Raw genomic sequence first — 25,425 nt, 5'->3', positions numbered from 1 at the left:
GTTCCTTTTTATAGCTGAGCGGTATGTCATTGTACAATACACCCTGTTTTGCTTACCCATTCATCAGTTGACAGACATTTGGGTTGTTTCTAGTTTTTAGTTGCTGTGAATAATACTGCTATGAACATTCATGTACAAGTCTTTATATGGACATATGTTTTCATTTCTCTTGGGAAGATCCCTAGGAGTAGAATCGCTGGGTCATATGGTAAACATTATGCTTAACTTTTTTAGAAACGGCCAAAATGTTTGCAAAACTGGCTCCAACAGCTTTCTAACTAGGCTCTCATCCTCCCACCCTGCCATAGTGAGACCTTGCTATTCCCTGCTGCCAAAATAATTTACCAATCCATTCCACTGCTTCAGATACTTCAATGACTCCTACTGCCTACGACAATTGTTCTCAAACGTCAGTATACATAAAAACCACTGTTAAAGCACAGATTTCTCAAGCTTCTCTCAGAGAACGTAGTTTCCCAGTTCTAAGCTAATGTGGGTAATTAACACACATTTTAAAAAAAACACAGACCTACAGAATAAAGTCCAAGTCCATGACATTGATTCACTCAATTACTTGCACTTATATTGTAAATAAGGAGGAGAGAGACAACAACAACAACAACAAAATGACAAAAGCTATGGTGACCAGAGCCTATATTAGATTAAATGGCCAGGGAAGGCCTCTCTAATACAGTAGAAGAAAAGTATATTCACAACTTCAATGTCCTCAACCCAGCGCACCTTCTGAGTTCTATTTCTCACCCGTCTGTACATCTTTAGCAATGCCAAACAGTTAGCAGTTCTTCAGATATGCCACGTTATTTCATGTCTCTGCAGAACTGTGTGGTCTGCCTACAATACTTCCTCCTTCTTTGTCACTGCCTCCTCCTTCCCTCTACTTCACTACAGACCACACTTGTACATTCATTCCCCAAACTCTGATTTCCTACCAGGTTTCCTACCAGGAGGTCTATCCTCTGTGATGAATATGCTGTAGTTAGTGCATATGCCACACTGCACTTGATTTGTTTTACACTTACTCTCTCCTGCTAAAGTATGAGTTCCCCAAGGACAGGATTATATACTGAACAAACAAAACACATGTGCTATGTGTTTATATTAACAAAATTGCACATAAAACTCCAATAAGTTAAAAAAAAAGTATTCCTAAATTTTTAATAATATTAGATATTACATGTTAAAAATAAAACTCTTCAAATATGAAAACCTATCTAAATCCTTTAAGAACAGAAATCCATAATTAACAAAGATGTGTTCCTACAAAAGAAATTTCACTAAGTACTGCTTTATTTCTATAATTGGCACTAAAATTGTGACAGAAAGTAAATTTTTAAAACATCTTTGAGAATTTACATGACACATATTCGTATCAGAAATTAAGTAAAGGCTGGGCCTCAAGATACACTTTCATTATACCAGCAACTATAAGTAAACACCATCCAGTGACACTCAGTGACCTCTTAGTCTTCAATAGCATGTTCACTTCTATAACTTACCTCTTTTTATTCTTGCTTCCTTAATTTCTTCACAGAGTTTATTAAATTCTGGATCCAACTCAGCTGCAATGATGGCATGTGCAGTATCCTTCAGAGTACAAGCCCTGTGCCTAATTATTTTGTCTGTTAAAAAGTTGGTATACATTTATTAAACACACAAATGAAATAACATGAAAAAAGGGCATCTTAAGAAGAAAAGTAAAAGAACATAAACATTTAAATAAAACTGTAAAAAGCATTTATAGATAAGACACAAATTCATTTAAAGTGATGAGTGAAAAATAAATATGGGCTTCCCTGGTGGCTCAGTGGTAAAGAATTCACCTGCCAATGCAGGAGAGATGGGTTCGATCCCTGGGTTGGGAAGATCCCCTGCAGAAGGAAATGACAACCCACTCTGATATTCTTGCCTGGGAAGTCCTATGGACAGAGAAGCCTGGAGGGCTATAGTCCATAGGCTCACACAAGAGTCAGACATGACTTAGGGACTAAACAACAACAACAAAAATATATAATAAACTACTCAATTAAGTTGACAATCCTCTGAGAATTATACTTTTAGAACTTCAAAGTAATAAGCCTACTTAACAAATCATTACCTCAAAGATATGGCTTTATTTGATAATTTTGAAAAGTGTATTACTTTAAATAAAAATTATTTAAAGATATAAAGAATATTCATCATACATCCAGCACCAGAGTTGCCATGCATAGACACTGAGGTTTCAGAAAACCATACATAATTTTCTCCATAAGAGAAAACTGGTCAAAATTATGTTAAAGAATATAATGTATGCTAAAGCAAGGGTGACCTATTAAAAAATTGTGACAGAAACAAATATGATAAGGCATTCTAAGAATGCAAGATGATATAAACTATAGGTAGTTCTAGGAGAAAAGTGCATACTCTGTTCTAGGTAAACTATACCTAAAACTGGTAATAAAAGAAGAGTCTCTCTGCTTTACACTTAACAGAGAAGTCCTCATTCATTAACAAGATAACAGAGAAGTCCTCATTCATTAACAAGATAACAACTGTGCTCCCTAGAGCTGGCAACTCCAAGATGTTACAAGTCACATAAATGCATTAAAGTCACTTAATTGGTAACAGTTTTTAGAACTAGAATCCAAGTCACAGAATAATATCTGCCTTTTCATCTCTAGCGAAGACAAAAAGTATAAAAATGTATTTTACATATAACTTTTCTTAGAACATCTAATAGTTCATTGTGAAAAATCTTACAAAAACAAACATGCAGCACTCAAAAAGGCAGCCCACTAGTATATTTCCTTCAATATATTTTCTCTAAACTGTCACTCAATAAACATTGATTGTCAACTGTACCAAGAACTGAGTCAGATGATGGCCATACAGTAGTGAACAAAACAGGTCTCTACTTTCAAGGAGCTTTTCAGACTAGTATAGGAAAGAAGTATTTAGCCAAATAACCTCATATGTACATAGAAACACCTCTGCCTACCCTTTCCTCACCCCTCAAAAAACATATAACAGCTATGATCAAAATCTACAGAATACTGAATGGGCAAGTCGGGAGAGAATTCTCTAAATTAGAGGCATTTAAGGTGAGACTCGCTGAGAAGGCAATGGCAACCCACTCCAGTACTCTTGCCTGGAAAATCCCATGGACGGAGGAGCCTGGGAGGCTGCAGTCCATGGGGTCGCTACGAGTTGGACACAACTGAGCGACTTCACTTTCACTTTTCACTTTTCACTTTCATGCATTGGAGAAGGAAATGGCAACCCACTCCAGTGTTCTTGCCTGGAGAATCCCAGGGACGGGGGAGCCTGGTGGGCTGCCATCTCTGGGGTCGCACAGAGTCGGACACGACTGAAGCGACTTAGCAGCAGCAGCAGCAAGGTGAGACTCGAAGCATGCATTAGCATAGCCACTGACAAAGGGAAAAACCAGTACAGGTTCAGAAAATGCCATGTGAAAAAGTCCTGAAATAAAAAGATCTTGGAGATTTCTAGAAACTGAAAGGTAGCCTATGTGATTAGTACACAATAAGCAAGTGGCAAACGGGAATCTGACCACATTAAGGATTTTAGATCTTATCCTAAGAGCAATGAAAAGACCCAAGCAGGGAAACAACATGATTTAATTCTCTAGATAAGGGGCCACTGGGTGGTTTTCAGACAGAAAGTGATTTGAGTTGATTTGTATTTAAGAGTATAGTAATACAGGCAGTACCAGAGGTCAAGGGAATGATAAGATGGAAGTTGGAAGACCAATTAAGACTCGCGGGGAATTCTCTGGCAGTCCAGTAGTTAGGACTTGGTGCTTTTCACTGCTAGGATCTAGGACCTAAGCTTAATCCCTGGCTGGGGAACTAAGATCCCACAAGCTGCATGGCATGACCAAAAAAAAATTTTTTTTTAGGCTAAGAAAAGTAGTCTACAAAGGTATAGAAAAAGAGGATATGGCTGAAAAAATAGAGTGTGGAGGAGTGGTGGGAAATTCATTCACTTGTCTACTCACTGAATCTCCATTTATTGAGCATCCATTTATGAAACATTTTCTACATATAAACTGTGTCAGTGCTGGAGATATGCAGCCCTGGCCTGAGACATGCCTAAAATGAATGCCCCATTAAATCCTGCTCATCTCCATGTAATGTCTTCTCCTCTGTGCCCTGCTCACACTGTACATGTACCTAATATGCACCTGATGAAATTGGATCATCAGCTGCTGCTGCCACAAGACAAAATTCAAAACTGCCACCTCTGTGCTACCTTAACCATCTAGTATAATCACCAATAATCAGGTATTTGCCATTCCTATAAAACTGTGAGTTTCTAGATAAGAGAGTCTGTAGTGTATTTATAAACTGTTATGGGTTAAACTGTGTTCTTCCCCCAAATTCACATGTTGATACTGTACTCCCCAATATACCAGAATGTGACTATATTTGGAGTAGAGCCTTTAAAGAAGTAATCAAGGTAAAAGGTCCTATGAGTAGGCCCTACTCTAATCGGACTTCTGTCCTTAGGTGGAGAGGAAATTTGGAGACATACAAGAAATACCAGGGGTGCACAGACACAGAGAAAAGATGACCATGTGAGGACACAGCAAGAAGGTTGCCATCTGAAGGCAAAGGAAAGAGGCTTCAGAAGAAACCAAATCTGCCAACACCTTGATTTTGGACTTTTATCCCCCAAAACTATGAGAAAATGTCTGCTGTTTAAGGCATGCAGTCTGTGGCATTTTGTTAAGGAAGTGCTAACAAATTAATATCATAAGATATAGCATAATATCTGTCACACAGTAATTATTCAATATGTATTACTCCATCTGAAGAGGCAAAGACTATCACAGTATTCTAAACACTCAGCTCAGTAATAGCACATGGTACTTACAAATAATAACAGAAAATGTGAATGAGTTTAACTGAAGTATAACCCATAGAGGGCTCCAAACACCAGAGTGAATCAGTGAGCTTTATTCCTAAGCATCTAGTACAAAACAGAAGATTTCGAGAATACTACAAGACTTAAGGTTGAAATTTCAGCAAAATTTGCTAAATGATGGTATGTATGTGAATACATTTAAGGGCTAGAGGAGGCATTAAGTACAGAACAAACAGTGGGGAACAGTTAAACATAAAACATATCATATATTTATGAGATAATAATTAGGGTCAAATATTGACCTGGTCACATTTAGAACCTACAAGTTAAAATTCTTCTAGTTAACATATTTAATTTTTGTCCACGTTATCCTCATGGGAGAATCCAGGTAAACACTTAGGCAATACATATAGCTTCCAAAACGCTGGCTTTTGTCTTCTATGTATATGCTAGCTTTTTCCCAAAACGGCCAAGTGTTCTGTAAAACAGAGCACTGTAAGCTTTCAAATACTCATGGGAGCTTGTAAAAGTAATACAAAATTCATGTAATTTCCACTTGCTACACAACAGACCCTGAGGTTGTTTTTCTAATACATAACAAGTTGTTCTGTTACTAAGAAAGAAAACAGGGCTCTTGACTAAAGATATGAAAAAAATCTGAACAGAGCCGAAATCATGCTTTTGAATTATATGATACTTTTTGCATCTAAAACAGTAAAGGAATAAAGTTACAAGTCTACCATGTCAATTCTGTAAGACAGAGCCATATCCTTTGATTATACAACTACATTCTATACTAAAAGGTTATTATGCACCAGAAATCAATGCTTCTTTCATGAAAGTAATATTATTTTGATGTGATTATAATTAAGTTACACAGAAGAGGGGGAAAGGATCTGGACCGATCCTTTCTACTGGCTTTTTCTAACCACTCAAATTCATTTATCACTAGCAGTCCTTAGATTTGTTCCAAAATAGAATTTAATTTTAAATGTGGTCCAGGGAATACAGTAAAGGGTCATTCTAAAGTAAATGTATAGGTACCCACTAAGGAAACAATTATGACAAATTAAGGTGATTTAAATAATAATGATAACAAAAACAAATATACGAACTACTAACCTTTATGGAACACTTATCACATCCTAGGCACTATGCTAACATATTCAAGTTGAACCATATGAAAATGACAATTTCATAAGGTAGGGCCTAATATATTTTCTCATCTAATCCTTACAACTACCCCAAGAGAAGAGTAGTTTTCCATAATTGCAGATAAGGAAACTAAAATTTAGAGGACTTAACTTTATTTCCTAAAGAACTAGGAAATAAAATGGGGACTGAAGCCTAGGTGCACATCCAAAGCCCAGGGTCTCATTACCTACTGCACAATGTCAGTAACCTCCATGTCTTGAAAACCTAACAGAATGAGAGTGTAGGTGCTCAAGTACTCTCACACACTGCTTAAGGCCATTATAGACACTTGTGCAGTTGTACCTTCACCCAGAACCCAGCAAGGGAATCAAAGGAGACTGACATCCAGCCCATTCTTTACTAGGCAAACTGTGGCCCTGTTACAGATGCCATCTACACTGCAAAGGAGATTCACTCAGTCACACAAAACTGCTATATTGGTTAACAAGTGCCCCTGATGCTGCTAGATGATTTTTTAAATTGTGAGAAAGTTTTAACAACACATATTTAAAGCCCTAAAAGAGATTATACACTCTTTGATACAGAAGTTTCACCTTAAGGAATTTATCTTAAGGAAATAATTAAGGACATACACAAAGTTTATCCTATATTCATCAATATTATAATAGAGAAAGAAGCTAAAAACTCTAATATGCCCAACAATAGGGTATTAGCTATAATACATTCATATGATAAAAATTACATGGTAGAAATACATTGACTCAAACTTTCCACAAAATATTACATAAAAGCTTACAAAAATTATATTTTCATTTTAGTAAAAATATTATGCATTTCACATATAGTATTTGTGCATATGTGTGTGAGAGAGAAAAGGAGGGAGGGAGGGAGGGAGAGAAAGAGAAAGAAAAAAATACTAGGTAACAGAATTATAGGTTATAGGTTACTTTTTCTTCATTTTTATCCTCATAAATTTTATCCTCATAAATATTTATCCTCATAAATGATATATAATAAAAAGTCAAAATAAAACCTAAACAAACAAAAACTACAAGAGATAAATGTCCTAAAACAAAGCTTAAAAACTATTAAAAGCAGTAAAAGATACCAAAAGCAGCTATATAAAATTTTATTCTGCCACTTAACTTGGAACGAAAATATGTGATTTACTGTGGTCTAAATTTAGACAAGAAAGAATCAATTTGTGTAGAAATGAGAAATCCAGGTTATTCTAACAAGTGAACTGAGTTAAGAACCACTGCCCATAAATACAGACATAAAGTAGAAACTATACTCTAAATATCTTTAGATAACTAAAAGTTTAAGTGAATTTTTTTAAAATAAAAAGCATCTTACTTTCATATCACCTGTTGAAGAAACAGAATTCTTAACAGAGTGAGAAAAAGAATGACCCCTGCCAGATGGGAACTGGCCTTGGGTACTCACATTAAACATAAACAACTTTACTGAATAGCACTCTGTGACCATGATGGATCAAGATAAAAACAAGACCACTCCATAATCAGATCTGAACACAGACAAAAGTATGAACACTGCCCTACAAAAATAACCAAATATAATCCTATCCTGTGTAAAATGAATGCTGCTTCTTTACCAATCACAACTTTAGTCTGGTTCCATTCTTCTTACTTTTCAGGTTCTTAAAATACCTAGTCCCCAGATTACTTCCACTTCCTAAAAGCATCTGTTCCACTGCAAAGCTCTACTTCCTTAAATTTTCCTCAAAATCACTTAACACAAGCTCAAATCCTATATGATTTCCCATGATGTACATTCTCCTTTATTACAATGTATCAATAAATTCAACTTGTTTAACTACAGATTATTCCTGGAGGTCTCCCCTGGAAGGCATTAACAGAACTGAGACTACAGATTTGAGTACAGGGTGGGATTAGGAGTAAAATAATAAACTATATTGGGTTGGCCAAAAAGTTCATTTAGGTTTTCCATAAGATGTTATGAAAACATTCATAAGATGTTTGTTTACATATGTAAACATATGTACAGTCTATAGAACAGATAATGTCCATCTACCCAAAGGGGTCTTTTGATAAGTAAACTTAACTATAATAAGTTTCCAGAAATCCAAAATGCCCAGTGTTTATCAGCACTGGTAACGGAGACTAAACAAATCAATCTTAAATTCTCAATTATTCAGTTTTCCATCTTACCTGAAAAAAATAGAATCTAAGTATAAAAAGTGAAAAGCAAATCAAGAAACTAAATCTTGAACATAAAATCCTTGAATTTAAATATATTATCTAATAATTTAATAAGTGAATTAGCAAATATAAACTATCATATACAGGATGGGTAAAAAAAATAAGGTCCTACTGTACAATACAGGGAACTATACTCAATATCCTGTGGTAAACCATAATGGAAAAGAATATGAAGAAGAATATATGCATATACAACTGAGTCATTTTACCGTACAGCAGAAATTAAACACAACACTGTAAATCAACTATACTTTGATAAAAATTATTTTAAAAATAATAAAATCCTCTAATTTAAATATACTTTTTAGTAATTTAACAAATGAATTTAATAATTAAATTTAATATTTAAGCATACACTTAGTTCCTCAATAAGAAATTTCTAATATGTCATTAAGACTAATTTTTCTATCTGAAATATAGGCAGGTTTTATTTATATTTTAAACTATCTTCTCTTTGATCACCAAAGTCACCCTAGCCCAGCGCATTCTTACCTCCTGGGTCCTTATCTGGATTGTACTCCAAAGCATTGCTACAGATGAGGTCAATATCTTTTAGGAAATCCTTAGCAGTCAGGTAATTATGCTTATCAATTTTAGTTATTACTGTTGATAAGTCCATTGGTTCCTTGATTACTTCAAGATAATCTGAAACCTAAAACAAACACGGTATTTTAATGAAAATTACTTCTGTATTAGTATTTCATATAATCTACTCATAAAAACACAAAACAAAAATAAAAATTATTTTAAAACTAAATCTAGATATCTAGGAAATAATTACATATAAAGGATAAAATTATAGAGCAGTTTATGCCACTAAAGATACTATGTCATACTTTCCATGAAAAGCTTCAGTTTCAAGTCATATTTAATCAACTCTGAAGAGTTTCTCATCTCGAAATATGAAACCAACTGTGTCAGCTTTTGTTTTTTTTTAATCCTTTGGATATACCTGAGAAGAAAATGTATGGGTAAAAGTACCCAATAAGCATCAATAAATGTTACCTAAGCAAAAAAAATTTAAAGGAAAATAAAAAGAAACAGATTTTTTTCCATATTATTAGAGAAGTTCTTGGGTAGATCTCTTTAAAATCTTTAAACAAAAACATTTTTTCTTTTTTAGTTTTCCAAGGTGAATCGTTTCATGGAAAGAGTTTTCTACTCCTTTGGAGTCATTACAAACATTTTGAGTCAATTAGATAACAAAAGTAGATATTGCTTCCATGACTAATAGATTTGCTGGCCTTGTCCCTAAGTATAAGCAAATCTACAAGCAAAAAATAAATTTTGCTCTGTGTGATTTTTCTGGGAGATAAACCCAAAATAGAGATATTAGTCATGACTGCCCACTAAATTTTATGTTTTATCACTTGACCAATTAGAAAGCTCTTCCACCTATATATCTACAGGTATACCTTGTTTTATTGCACTTCCTTTTATTGCACTTTGCAGATACTACATTTTTTTAAAAACTGAAGGTTTGTGGCAACCTTGCATTGTCGGATGATGGTTAGCATTTTTTAGCAATGAAGCATTTTTTAATTAGGGTATGTACATTGATTTTTTTTTTTTTTTTTGTAGACATAATGCCATTACTAGGGATTCCCTGATAGCTCAGTTGGTAAAGAAACCACCTGCAAGGCAGGAGACCCTAGTTCAATTCCTGAGTCAGATAGGCTGGAGAAGGAATAGGCTAGAGAAGAGATAGACTGCCCACTCCAGTATTCTGGCGCTTCCCTTGTGGCTTAGCTGGTAAAGAATCTGCCTGCAATGCGGGAAACCTGGGATGGATCCCTGGGTTGGCAAGATCCCCTAGAGAAGGGAAAGGCTACCCACTCCAGTATTCTGGCCTGAAGAATTCCATGGAATCATGAAGAGTTGGGCACAATTGAGCAACTTGCACTTCAAGATCCCTTGGAAAAGGGAAAGGGTACCCACTCCAGTATTCTGGCCTGGAGATTGCCATGGAATTGCCAAGAATCGGACACGACTGAGTGACTTTCACTTCACTTCACTTCAATGCCATTACATAGTATAAGCATAACTTTTATATATGCTGGGAAACCAAAGAATTCATATAACTTCACTTTATTGCAATATTCACTTTACACCATGGTCTAGAACTGAACCTACAACATCTCCCAGGTGTGTGTGCCTGGACTGTCTTCCCCAACGCAAATCTCAAATCAAGTAATTAGTTCTGACATAAACACAGTCTTAGAAATGTTTAATCAGTCCAGGACCAAATTCTGGGAATATGGTAATTTCTGCTCTATGAAATTAAAGGCTAGTTTTCTTCACTATAGATAGCACAGATGCCTTTTAAATTTGTATATATAATATATATTTACATGTATAAATACACCTATATGCCTGTGCCTATAGAATAATATAAGCATATATATACACATATTATTTATGTTTTTAAAATTTTAGGTAGGTATGTGTGCATGTTTTAATTTATTTTTCATCCTCTAGAAGCTAAAAAGCCAGCCAATCTCCTTATAGGGGAGTAGTGGAGCTTTACCCAACAAGCAATAGTTCAGAAGGTATTAGTTGGATTCTTGGCTCTGACACTTGATATGTATCGTGTACATGTGGAAAACATTTTATAAACCTTTGTACTATAAAAATTTATATTACTAAAGACCATAACATCTCAGCACTTATGTTTAACTTTAAATTCACTGCTTATTTTCTAAACATTTTTTTTCTCTGCAGTTTGCTTTGGAATTCAATGTTTTTAGACATTTCAAATTCATATAAGTTTTTGTGTTTTTAGGTTATCTAAATGTTATTATTTTAGTTTCCCTTCTCTAACCTTCCCAGAGACTCCTATGTTTTCAGCCTTAAAAGCAAACAAAGAAGTAAAGAAATTGAGGAGAAAAAAAAAAAAGAGGAAAAAGAGAAAGCATAACTCTAAAATAAAAGTTTTAACTGACCAACATTTTTTATCCCCTTTTACTGCCTTACCATCATTTATATAACTTTTACTCTATCACAGATGGCATGTGAAATCTGACAATCTCTTCTGGTTAGACAGAAAATGTTTTCCTGGGCAAAGACCAAGCTGGTTCATTCTCAGCCTGGGAGACTGACTTGGGGGCAAGTCCTTACCAACTAAGTGTCAGCACTCCCATAAACAATTTGAAATAAACATTTTTAACAACCTTTAAAGGTGGCTTATAGTTTTACGATTTTCTGAAAACATCATGAGATTAAAAACTATGCTTCACAAATATAGAATCATATGTATTAATTGTAAAAGCAAATAGGCAAGCCTTGTCATTCCAGCAGGAAAAAAATGGAAGATAGCTGTGATATAAAGAACATGGGCTTCAAATTTTAAGAAATGTTTTTCTTGGTATGTCACTTGACAACAAGCCTCAGTTTCTTCAACTGCAAACATAATAATGACCTCTGCGGTGGTGCTGAAAGGATCAAATAGCAAAAACTATGTGTTGTGGATAAATATACAAATAAAATTAGACAGTCCCTTTATTCCCAAAAGGAAGATGTGGAAGAATAGATATATTCAGGCTTTCCAAGAGGAAAAAACATAACACTAGCTCCCAGGCATAGACGAGGTAATGGTTCCAAAGGAATCTGCTCAGATCCAAGAGTACAGATTTCACAACAAGGACACAACATTAAACTCTGAACCACTTCATAATTCAAATTTTTAAAAAAGAATAAAGAATTAAAAATAAAAACACCAAAGTTGTTCAAACATGGAGTCTGAACTATAAGAAGAAGGCTAGTAAAGATTGCATTGTGTTCATCCACACACTACATTATCCCAGGATAAAATAAAATAAAATGTATTATACAGTATTATAGTAGATTCCAAATGGAAAATTTCTTTTTTCATCATCACAAATCATGCTCCCACAAGGACACAAAACAATACACATAGAAAGTGAGAAATTTTCCACTGGGAGCAGAGAAAATTCTTAGAGAAAAATAACAGGCTGTGCTTAACTTCATATAGCATCTTAGTCAGAGGCATTTCCAAAATAATGAAAGTCACATTTCAGGTTTCTTAGCTACCTCTTTCAGTAAGATATACACACAATTTGGGAAATTGGTATTAATTGATTAATACCAATATTCTTTTGGAAAGCAGGATTTATCCTGGAATAAAAATAGCCTAGTATGGACAATTCACTAAAGTAACTTTTAATCCTCTTCTTAAGTTGAAGAATAAGAGATTGCAAAGATCAGTACTAATTAAGAGGACATATACAAACTGTCACTAATTTCACCCAAAGTCACCAGATGTTTGCTGATGACACTGGTAGTTATCACATGGATTAAAATTTTACAGGCTAGGGGTAATATTCATCCATGCCTTTGCTTTTTTTCCTTCCAAAAAAAGATGTCAATATTTTTTTCTTTTAGCCAGTTCAACTTCATTGTTTGCACACTACTGAAACAAGACCTCTTCAATATCCACCGGTTTGCTGAAGATGTTAAAGCGTTTATCTGTCGCCAGCCTCTTGGTTACATCCCTGAGAAACAACCGCAACTCTCTTAAAGTATTTTCCTCTTGGTCCTCCATCCGAATTTTCTCTGATTCTGATAACTGACGAGGTGGAGAAGGTAATGCAAGTGGAAGTACCTCCATTGCACAAAGACCTGAAGAAAGTAGAAGAAAATGTTAAGATTCCAACATGGCAGGTCCATGACCTACCTCAATTATTTTTCTGGCACTCCCTTGAAATGTTCTTTTAAGAACAGAATTCCAAATATACATGAACCATGCAAATCCAGCAAGTAAAGATTTGAATGGGAACAAAAGTACATAAGGGAATTATTTATAAAATAACTTACAACAGGACTTCTTTAAAGGGCACATGATATAATTTTAAATAATTTGATCTTGAGATATTATTTATATACAACTTTAAGAGAAATATTTCAAATCAACATAAATATCTTGAGGTGAAGTACCTGTATATGGTTTGCTGAAGTCAACTTTATTTAAAGATTATTTCTCAAAACAAGGTTGCTTTATATGCATGAAAGTTAAACAGGCAAGTAATAATCCTTTGATCCCTCCCATTCCCAAACACTTCTGATTTTACACAAGTCTCCTACTCTCATATTCTTAATACAACACAGTTAGGATAGTAAATGGCACCTGCAGGGCATAGGGGGGGAAACAGTAACTAAAAAAAAACCCCAAAGACATAGAGAAGATGGAAAACCCAGTCTTAAGTTTTATATATAAAATCTATGGTATTCACTATATACTGTAAAACAAACAAAACATCTTCTTAGAAGGTAAAGTATTAACTTGCCTAATCATAATGCTCTCTAATTCCTTAAAAGATTTTCCTGGTATCACACTGAAGCTCAGGATTAAAATTCTAAGTATTCTTGCTGATTTCTAAATAGCCCCTAAGATGAAAAATGAAAGTCAACAGGAGGAACAACTCAAAAAAATAATAATAATGTTAATCCTTAACATAGAAAATTCAGATCTACAGGACTTTAATATATCTAGGAACATGCAAGATACTTTATTAAAATGAATCACTTTAATAATAAAATATTTTAAATGCTGTTATTTAGATTAGGAGAAAGCAACAACCAATAACCAGAAGGTATAACTTCCACGTTAAATTTCCCAAGGTTTCTGGGGGGAAAACCCCACCACTATATTCATTTGATAGATGTCCATTTTATAAACACTGAGAAAAATGTGAAAAGGAGCCACTAACGGGCCATAGATTTATTAAAGTATTGGATAATATAACCACTGAAAAACAAAGAAGTATTTAATAACATAACCAATGAAAAACAAAGTATGAAACAGTAAGGAGTTGGCAGAAATGGGAAATGTATTTAAATATCCCATAAGAACAGCCATGAGAAACACACAAAAATTGAACAAAAGATAAGAGGCTTAAATTTTTTCTAATAAATATTTTTTTCAAAGACACTGAAAGACAGATTAATCAAGAGGATCTTATCTTTTACCACCTTTAAGATTTAGGTGGTAAAAATCTTTCCACCTTTAAGATTAGGAAAAGAAATTACTGAATAACTTAGAATGCAGCCCTTTCTTAAGTCAGAGGACTGAATAATTTTGAGGCCCCTCTTAAGGCCAAGAAAACTCTAATGCTTAAAGAGAGCCATGATAGACTTCCAAGTGCCTAGCATAATATATTTAACAAAACAGGTGGTCAATAAATATTTTAAAAATCAATTAATAAATAAAATAAACCAGAAAAGGCAATTGTTCTAATCAGGCCCAACAAAACAACCCTGAACCGGAAAGCAATCAACACAACACCTGTTGTTCACAACCTGCTAGTTGAAGCCCTCAGTACTAAAAATGATTAAAACAGAGCAGAACTAAAGACTTTTTCTATGACTTTTTGAGTCTCATAAATCTACTAGAGCATCTGGATTGAAGTGATAAGGAGATTACTTCATTAACAGTCATCCATTAGAAAAGCTTTAACGATGAAGCTGTACTTTCCAATCTCAAGTCAGTTAAACACAATGGCCACTTCCATGTGTCCATCTAAAGTTAAAACTTGAAAAACTGTCTTCCACAAAGAACTGTTTTGCTTTAATGACTCCAAGAAAGGATATTTCTTAATTCCAACGCCTTCCCCACCCCCATTTTCCTAAAGGCTTTAGGAACTTTACCAGTGTGTTTCCTTCGTGGTGGAGCCATTGAGGCCTGATTGAGAATCAGTTCTTGGAAAAATTTTCTTCTGTCCTCTTCAATAGGCCTTTGAATATATAAGACCTCTTCGTACTGTATTCTAAAGATACATTTAACCTACACACATACACACACACACACAAAGACATTAAATATTAAGAGAATTAAAAGCTTTATATTATACCAAATTATAATTTCAACTTCGGTACCATTTTCAACGTTCACTGAACATTCATGTGGGATTAAAGTAGTCTTAGGCTATGCTGTTGAGAGGTTCAACCTCATGGAATAAACAAGAATGAAATAATGATCCAGTTCAAGTCATTAATAATTATGATATAAAAAAGGATAGTTGATTACAATAGTCAGATGGGGACAATCTTGAAGAGCTGTTCAGTTCAGTTCAGTTCAGTCGCTCAGTCGTGTCCAACTCTTTGCGACCCCATGAATCGCAGCACGCCAGGCCTCCCTGTCCATCACCAACTCGCGGAGTTCACTCAAACTCACGTCCATCGAGTCAGTGATGCCAGCCAGCCATCTCATCCTTTGTCGTCCCCTTCTCCTCTTGCCCCCAATCCCTCCCAGCATCAGAGTCTTTTCCAATGAATCAAATCTTCTCATGAGGTGGCCAAAGTACTGGAGTTTCAGCTTTAGCATCATTCCTTCCAAAGAAATCCCAGGGCTGATCTCCTTCAGAATGGACTGGTTGGATCTCCTTGCAGTCCAAGGGATTCTCAAGAGTCTTCTCCAACACCACAGTTCAAAAGCATCAATTCTTCGGTGCTCAGCCTTCTTCACAGTCCAACTCTCACATCCATACATGACCAATGGAAAAACCATAGCCTTGACTAGACAGACCTTTGTTGGCAAAGAGCTGTTACATGAACTGAAAAGTAATTATCTACAATTTGTCAACACAATAGAGACCAAGGAAGATGCTAACAGCATCACCTTCTCTTAAGATGTTTTTGTGTGCTTCCTATCCACTGACTTCCCCTCCTGGGCTCTTTCCCTACTGAGTCTATCCCACTGGATCCTCTGGAATCCTGGTTTCAGAGCAAACAAACTATACCTGATTCAATCTCATCAAAGGATGCTCCACAGTGACATCACCTTCCATGCAAAACTCCCAAGCAAAATTAAGCCTGCCATACTCATATCCCAATTCCTCACAGTTAGGGACTGCCACCTCTCCTTTGTTCACCTACTCTATAAAGACTCTGACCCCAGATGTCCCCTTTCTAAAATATGCTATTTAAATCCTCTTTACATCATTCACATTTGTCTATACACTTCATTTGGTTTTTTTTAAGAAGGTCTATTTTCTACTTCTAGACACCAAACTTCCTGAGAACAGAATTCATCTATTTTCCTATACCTACCACTATACCTGGTACCTAGCAAAGCTTAATAAGCATGTACTGAATGAGTAAAGCTTGTGGTTTTGTTTCCCAGCCCACATCAAATTGGAAACTGCAAATAAAACAAGGAAAAAAGTCACTAATATGGAAAGAAGTCCCCACCATGACAGTATGGAAATACTGGATTAAAATTTAAGACATCAGATTCTAGCCCAAATTCAGGCATATATTTCTTATAAACTTTGGATAGTCCATTCAGTTTGTCACTATGAATTGTAGAAATTCTTAAAAATTATTTTAACGTATCTTTGTAACAAGGAGGTACATGGAAGCCCCTCATTTTACAGATAAAAAAACTTAGGCTTGGAAAGGTTTATGTGACTGGCCTGAGGTCATAAAATGAATAAATAGAGAAGACTAGATTATATAAGCTGTAAAGGCCATTTTTAACTCTAAAATTCTAAGACAGAGAAGAGACAATTAATGAAAAAGAGCCATCAGAATGCAGCATTTGGATGGGAAATTACCTCAACTCAAAGCCAAATCCTTCAAGAGTTAATATAAAATTTCACCTTGTGCCCGTCCAATATTTTCTTTGAAGACAACCTTCATGTAAAAATCCTTTAAACCCTTCAATCTATGCTACGCAAGGCTTTTCTTGAAAGTTCTGGCAAACAAATTTACTAGTGAACATCCATTATGTGCCAAATATCATGCCAGACATTGTAGTTATAAACCTGAAGAAAAGAGGCTTACTTTCTGCTGTCAAGTCTCAAGTCTCACAAGAAAGTACTATGATACCATGCCAGAAGTGTTTTAACAGAGCTAGTGAAACAGAAGAGACCCTACAAGGGGCAAAGATGAAGATATAGCAAATATACAGAGAAGACATAGCTGAAAATGCTAACATTAACTGGTTCTTTAAAAATAAACAGAACTCAAAACCCTGGAAGCAACAAGATTTTGTTCAAGTGTTTTGTTTAAAGCAAAACATTTAATTTCAATTTTAAATATTCTTCCTTCTGATCATTTTTCAACATTGTGTTGAACTTCATGAATATAAAAGCAAACCAAAAGCAAGTCTACAATAATCCCCCTGATTTGCCTGTCTGATTACTATCAACAGCCTTTTTGTCTTTAAATTCACTCCTATCTTCTGATGTTCCCAGACTCAAACTTCATGCTGCAACAAGACGAAACTCATATTAATTCCCTGAACGAATCATGTTCTCTTTCACACTGGTTCACAATGGTTTTTATATATGCTAATCACTCTTTCCTAAACATTTTTTTAAACTCTCCACTCAAGTCAATATTTTTTGGGTGAAGCTTTCTCTGACTTTTCCAGATAAACTTAGACATACCTCCTACTTTCTCTCTGAAACTTTAAGTTCCATAATTGTTAGTAAATTAATTCAGCTGTGCAACCATCACAAGTCAGTTTTACTAAAAAAAATATTTCCATTACCTCCAAAAAGTTCCCCTGTGCCCATCTGAAGTCTATTTACACTTCACTCCCAGCTGACAACCACTGGTTTGGTTTCTGCATCTAGAGATTTCATTTCTTCTGGAAATCACATATCATAGAACTGGTAGTCTTCTGTGCCCAGCTTCTCTCACTTTTAGAATAATATATTGAGGTTCACTCACGCTGGACAGTGTTATCAGCAGTTTACTCCACTTACTGCTGAATAATATTTCACTCTGTATATATGACATTTTGCTTCACTAATCACCAATTAATGAATGGGTTATTTCCGCTATGAAGAATAATTCTAGTAGCAACACTGGTGTACAAGTCTCTGGGTGAATGTATGTTTATACTTCTCTGGAGTAGTTACCTAGGAGTGAAAATGCTGAGTCATATCAGAACATTCTAAGAACTGCCAACTTTTCAATGTGGCTACACCATTTTACAATCCTCCAGCAATATATAAGAATTCAAGTTTCAACTTCTATCTGCTTCCTTGTTTAAAAATCTCTTTTCTTTGTTCAACCTTGGACTCTTTTTTCCTAATTCTCCTAAATAGAAATAGCTTGTAATTTTCATATATCTCAACTAAAATTCTCCAACTGTTCTCAGAAAAAATCTTCAGGGTCCACAGAAGTATATTACTTACACTAGAATTTTGCCAAAAAAAAAAAAAAAAAAAGGAATGAGGTTAGGCAGGACTTACGTAAAGCCTTTGTGGTAATTCAACGGTCAATTTCTTTTTCCATGTAACAAACATTTACTAAGCAGTTCCAGTGTATCAGGAAGGAAGGGCTATAAGACAATCCCCTCCTCTCAAAGAGCTTGTGGTAGTGGTTAGAGACTCAAATGTTTTGGTCTCCACACTTCATTAAACTCTTAAAAATTACTCAAGAACCTAAAAGAGCTTTTGTTTATCTGGGTTATATTGGCCAATATCTATGCACTAAAAATTAAAACTAAGAACCTTTCAAATAATGTATTCATTTAAAACCTATTATATGTCAACACTAAAATATATTCTTCTGATGAAATTATTTATGAAACAAAGAATCACAGACCTAGAGAACAGATTTGTAGTTGCCAAGGGGGAGGGTTATATTGGGAGTTTGGGATTAGCAGATACAAACTATTACATACAAAATGAATAATAGAAAAGAATATGAATGTATGTATAACTGAATCACTTTGCTGCATAGTAGAAATTAACACAATGCTGTAAATCAATGATACTTCAAAAAGATAAATTTAAAAACGCATATTCTGTTGAATATCATTATTGACTCAATGGACATGAACTTCAGCAAACTCGAGGATATAGTAGAGGACAGGGAAGCCTGGTGTGCTGTGGTCCATAGGGTCACAAGAGTCAGACATGATTTAGCGACTGAACAACAAAACACTCTTTTGAAAGACATATTTTTTTCAAAATATTATATATGTAAAATAAAATTCAGTGAGAAAAGTGGCATTATTTTACATTTCTTCAAATCTCTTTAATGTCTGGCTTAATGAAAGACAACTGGATTCTCATTTTCTGCTTCTGTATTCAATCTGCTACAATAATGTTGTTGTGATTGGTATACATTAAGAAAACCCATATTCAAGAAGATACAGGGCTTCCCAGGTGGCTCAGTCATAGAGAATCTGCCTGCCAATTCAGGAGACATGTGTTCAACCCCTGGTCTGGGAAGATCCCACATGATGCAAAGCAACTAAGCCCGCGCACCATAACCACTGAGACTGTGCTCTAGAGCCCAGGGACCACAACTACTGACCCCCTGTGCCACAGCTACTGAAGTCCACTGTGCCCTAAAGCCCACACTTCACATCAAGAGAAGCCACAGCAACGAGAAGCCCACACACGGCAACTAGAGAGTGCCCTCACTCCCTGCAACTAGAAAAAAGCCAGCATAGCAACAAAGACTCAGCACAGCCAAAACAAACAAAAGAAGATACACAGCTTAAACAAGAAAAAAGAGGAATGTGACAAATCTCTGAATGTCTTGTGGGGCCCACAGGGGTCCATGGATCACAATTTGGTAACAGTCAGTCTAGAATGATGATTTCCAATTTTTTTTTGGATGAAATGCCTCATCAGTTAAAAAAAAATTTGAAAATATTCCCTCCAGTACATGCATATTTACTTAAACATATTATTCTACTAATACTCCATTTCTGCTATGAAACATACTCACTATAATATTTAAGATAATATGAAAAATAAAGTCCGTCTAGTCAAGGCTACAGAGAAGGCAATGGCACCCCACTCCAGTACTCTTGCCTGGAAAATCCCATGGACGGGGGAACCTGGTAGGCTGCAGTCCATGGGGTCGCTACGAGTTGGACACAACTGAGCGACTTCACTTTCACTTTTCACTTTCATGCATTGAGAAGGAAATGCAACCAACTCCAGTGTTCTTCCCTTGAGAATCCCAGGGACGGGGGAGCCTGGTGGGCTGCTGTCTATGGGTCGCACAGGGTGGGACACAACTGAAGCAACTTAGCAGCAGCAGCAGCAGCAGTCAAGGCTATGGTTTTTCCAGTAGTCATGTATAGATGTGAGAGTTGGAATATAAAGAAAGCTGAGCACAGAAGAATTGATGCTTTTGAACTGTGGTATTGGAGAAGACTCTTGAGAGTCCCTTGGACTGGAGATACAACCAGTCCATCCTAAAGGAGATCAGTCCTGGGTGTTCACTGCGAGGACTGATGTTGAAGCTGAAACTCCAATACTTTGACCACCTGATGCTAAGAGCTGACTTATTTGAAAAGATCCTGATGCTGGGAAAGTTTGAGGGCAGGAGGAGAAGGGGACAACAGAGGATGAGATGGTTGGATGGCATCACCAATTCAATGGACATGAGTTTGGGTAAACTCGGGGAGTTGGTGATGGACAGGATGGCCAGGCATGCCATGGTTCATGAGGTCGCAAAGAGTCGGACACAACTGAGCGACTGAACTGAACTGAACTCTGGATTTAAAAAAGAGGGAAAGATACAAAGACACATTTATAAGAGAATTTTAAAAGGGCTCTAAAGGATGAAATTGTCACTTTGTCCCAGAGAAAGAAAACATTTTTGTATCCCTATTAGTCCCATGATGACTAATTCTTTTTTGTTTTGCTTTGCTTTTAAAAATTTAGTAGAGAACCTTTTCTTTTCATCTCTGAATGAGTTTATTTCCTGATGAGAACAGTAAGTAGCATTTATTACAGAAGATTTAGAAAACAGATAACAAAAATAACTAAAATCTTAAGACCCAGTGATAATCACTATTATTAATAGTTACATGTAGTTTTATTTATATATATGACTATATAATACATAATTATTTCTATATAAACCCAGATAAAGCCATACATGGAGAAGGCAATGGCAACCCACTCCAGTACTGTTGCCTGGAAAATCCCATGGACGGAGGAGCCTGGTAGGCTGCAGTTCATGGGGTTGCGAAGAGTCGGGCACGACTGAGCGACTTCACTTTCACTTTTCACTTTCATGCATTGGAGAAGGCAATGGCAACCCACTCCAGTATTCTTGCCTGGAGAATCCCAGGGACAGAGGAGCCTAGTGGGCTGCCGTCTACGGGGTAGCACACAGTCGGACACGACTGAAGTGACTTAGCAGCAAAGCCATACATACTAATATAAATGCCTATAATTTTTGGCAATATAGTCAAGCATCTTTCCATGACATTGTTTTCTACATCAATATTTTTAATGGTCTCACTGTATTTCATGGAAGAAATCTACTATGACCTAAGCAATCCCCTGCTATAAGATATTTAGTTTCCAATCTATGAAGAAAAGCTATGATAAATACTCTGGTATTTTTTATGTTGCCTGTGCCATATCTTTGTGTTTGTTCCTAAAAAACTCTGTCCATGAAGAAAGGCTATGGTAACTTTTTGTGCTGTTTGTGTTCTATCTTTTTTGTTTATCTATGAAAAACTACTTATCTATAAATGGCATCACTGAACTTAAATGAATGTTTTTTATTTAGATCTATTACTATGAACCGTCCTGAAGAGAGCTTATGAAACTTTTCTTTTTTAATCTGTATCTTATTGTTATTTTAATTTACCACTGAATTTTCTTAAACACACTATAGTAACTGGCCATTTCTTTCTTTTAGAATCACTTAGTCTTTTGCTACCCACTGTGTACTTCAATTTTTCTTCCATCAATCTGGCACCTTGCTAACCTAGTTACTCAGTTGGCAACTCTCTATGCTTTTTAATTATTAACCAAATATTTATCAATACTCACTAAGTATTATTCACTACTATATTTGTCTGTGACCGAAACAGAGCAATATACTAATGGCAAAGCTGAAATTAAAATGAAAGGCTTGGGGTAGAGGAGGCTTTTCTAAGGACAATTAATATAAATTAATATAAAACATATAATGTAACCAGTAGTCTAACAAAATCTCCATAATCTTCACCCCACAAATAAGTGTGTCACTTTGTCCCACAGTGACTATCCTTGATATCTTTAGTAACTATTTGGTATAATAAGGGTGAAGAATACAGAAGATGGGAGGGTGGGTGCTGAAATTTTAGGATTCGATGCTAGTAAATTTCTAGTATTTTAGCTATTAATTAAGGATATTGGAATTCACAAAAAAAGTATAATATAGCAACACTGAAAATGTATATGATGCAATGTTAGCTTTTATAAAACTAAACTAACAATAAAATCACATATGCAAATAAACAAGGATATGCAAAACTAAAACTGCTGTATCACAAAGATAGGTTTAGTAATACTTTTATTTACAAATTTTTTAACAATATAGGGACACTTTAGGCAAATATATATTTCTGCCTAGAACCCTTAATTATTCTAATTTTCTTTAATTTTTATAAAATTATAATAATAAAACTAGTTGAGAGGATCAAATTTTAAGATGTGGCTCCTAGGTTCAGTTATGTCCAGGTTCAGTCCATTCTCCTAAATCATTTCAAAAGCATTCCTACTTTATAATACCAAACATTTTGTAGCTCTGTGGTTTTCAAAATAAATTCACATATATTATCTCACACCAACAAGTGTATTTTTCTGACTATTACTGCACACATCTTTCCACTAAACTTTACCGCTCCCTATGATTAAAGAAAAAAAAAAATACTGATTAATGGTCTCAATAATATCAGACTCTGAATAAAAAAAGAGAAATATTCTACATTTAATATACTTTTCTTACAAGAGCAGTAAGTTGTACAAACTCACTTTAGCAAGATATATAAAAAGAGCTGAAACAGAACAAAAGAACTTGGTAAAAAAAATCTGAATCATAAAATTCTAGGTAATGAAGATTTAGACTATAAAACTTGAAACATATAAAGCTTTTATAAGAACTGTGTTGCTTGGGCAAAATATTTCTAAGCACTTCTAAAGGAGATTATTTCAAAACCTGGTATGGTTAGAATGTTAAAATAATTTCTTAAAAAGCAATTTCATTCACGAGTTGATCTCATTTTTTCTGAAACACCTGTGATTTTTACCTAATTCTCTACTATTGAGTTGGATTTGAATTCAAATGTTAAATGTCAGGTTTTAAAAATATGCACAACATGATGCTACCAATGAAAGAGAGGAAAGGTCAAATCCCACCAAATAATCTAACAGATGGTAAGAAGGAGAAGAATAATTATAATGGCACTGACGACGATACAGCTAAGGTGTTCTTAGTAGTTACTATATACATCATGGTCCAGTCTAAGCATGAATTGTCTCATAATTCACAACAATACTGAGGAATATATCAAAATATATATCAAAAAATAACAAACCGAAACTTAAAAAGTTAACTAACAAGTCACATGGCTAATATTTGGTACAACCAAGGCATGAACCTTGACAAAATATGTTAAATTACAAGGAAAACTATTTTAAAACCATAAGAAAACATAAATATTTAGTCAGTTCTTACCTCTTCAGGCAGTTCACTGTACATGGTTTCAGAGGTAGACAACAGAAATATGGGTGAAAATGACGGTATATCTTGTAGCAGAGTCAGAAAAGTTGCTCTCACAGTTTCACTGACAGCTTCCCACCAATCACCAATGTGAGGCATGTAAACAATACTAGGTACTGTTCTTCGAGCTTCACGAAAAATCTAATTAAGGAAAGAACTGGCATTAAAAATTCAAATAGAAATTATTCTAAAGTCTACACAGTAACTTCCCAATACATTAAATGTGTCAGGCCTGTTACTATAATTACGGTCAGCCTCAATATTTAAGTTGTTCAAGACATAATGCACAAACCATACATACAACTTCTATCTACCCTTATCCCACCTAAGAAAAGGAGAATATTTTGTTATTATTCCTACTCAGTATGTATTAATAGTATAAAGGTATCATATTGCTCCATTTCTCTATCACATAAAGTAAAACACCACTATAATGCTGCAAATAAAGAGATAAGCATGCACCTATATGTCACCTACGTAAGAGAGATTATCAGGAAGCACAAAGAAGAAAAAGAAGACACAGTTTACACGTTCGTGCACACTGCCTAAAATCACTCAACATATGGATTAAATATTTTAACCAAGATATGCCACCCTAAAGCTTAAACTTAATGAACTATTCGGCTGAACCACTTGTTTACCTCCCATTACCTTAACTCAATCTTCTATAAAATAGTCACAAAACACCTTTAATCTCTAAAAAGCAATAAATAAATTAGGAAAAAACCATGAGACACTCCCACTTCAGAAAGTAGAAAATAAAGTTTCCCTAGGTGTTAAAGAGTCTTAACCATAGCTTCAGTCACAGTCTGCCAACACATGCAAATAAAGACCAGGCTGGCAATTAATAAGTTGCCAGACAGAACTACTGCCCTTTTACATAAAAGTCAACAACAACTCAATAGTCCATCAACAAATTCTTACAAGTTAATATGACATCTCTTCAGTACCTTTAACAAGTGTATGAGTAAGTTAAAAATCTGACCATCAGGGACTTCCCTGGCTGTCTAGTGGTTAAGACTTCATGCTTCAAATGCAGGGCACAGGTTTGATCCCTGGTTGGGGACTAAGATCCACATGCCATGCGGTGCAGCCAGAAAAAAATAAACCTGTCTCTCCCTCTTCAATATAAAAACTCTACTTCTAAAATTCTCTATTTTCTCTTAAACACACTTCAATTAGCCTATGTAATGTGCAAGATACAGAAATGAGAATCAAATAGTTTAAATGATTATCAAAATATTCTTAAGATTCAAAAGGATTATTTTTCTTTAATGAGTAAGCCTACCACTTGCATGAATTTTTCAAATATTATATTTTATATAGTTTTAAATCTCCTGTGTAAAATAAAATATACTGCCAATGTAATAATAAACCAGATGAAAGACACTAAAATAAAAATTTCCCCCTAATTGGAAATGTAGATGTTATGATCACTCACATCAAAAGTAATATTTGTTCCTTCCCTTCCTTTAACATTTGCATATCCACCAATCCAGAACAGTTGTACAGTACAACTCCTTCAGGACCTTCAAATTTTGACCTTTTCTGCAAATACACACCCTCTTAACCTGGACGTCGAAATCCAAGGATTATTATTTTCCAAAGTTCATGTAGAAGATTCACAAGAGAACAACAAGCA

At 35.0% G+C, this 25,425-nt stretch overlaps 1 protein-coding gene across 5 annotated transcripts in view; it reads right to left on the bottom strand.

Annotated features, from left to right (window-relative positions):
- The window catches only part of ATAD2B (ATPase family AAA domain containing 2B), a 142,364-nt gene that overhangs the window by 35,180 nt on the left and 81,759 nt on the right, over window positions 1-25,425 (bottom strand). For 3 of the 5 annotated variants that reach the window (XM_010810207.4, XM_024998662.2, NM_001206750.1), the window contains 5 exons: window positions 23,739-23,924; window positions 14,949-15,084; window positions 12,727-12,923; window positions 8,778-8,937; window positions 1,518-1,640 (listed from right to left, as the gene is read on the bottom strand). In XM_010810207.4, the coding sequence (XP_010808509.1) occupies window positions 1,518-1,640; window positions 8,778-8,937; window positions 12,727-12,923; window positions 14,949-15,084; window positions 23,739-23,924 (802 nt within the window). The remainder of the gene's footprint in view (window positions 1-1,517; window positions 1,641-8,777; window positions 8,938-12,726; window positions 12,924-14,948; window positions 15,085-23,738; window positions 23,925-25,425) is intronic. The other 2 variants (XM_010810209.4, XM_005212980.4) reach the window with 1 other exon arrangement.

This window comes from Bos taurus, chromosome 11, assembly GCF_002263795.3.
Source record: "Bos taurus isolate L1 Dominette 01449 registration number 42190680 breed Hereford chromosome 11, ARS-UCD2.0, whole genome shotgun sequence".
In the NCBI taxonomy this organism is placed as follows: Eukaryota; Metazoa; Chordata; class Mammalia; order Artiodactyla; family Bovidae; genus Bos; species Bos taurus.
This window is presented reverse-complemented; position numbering and strand designations above follow the sequence as displayed.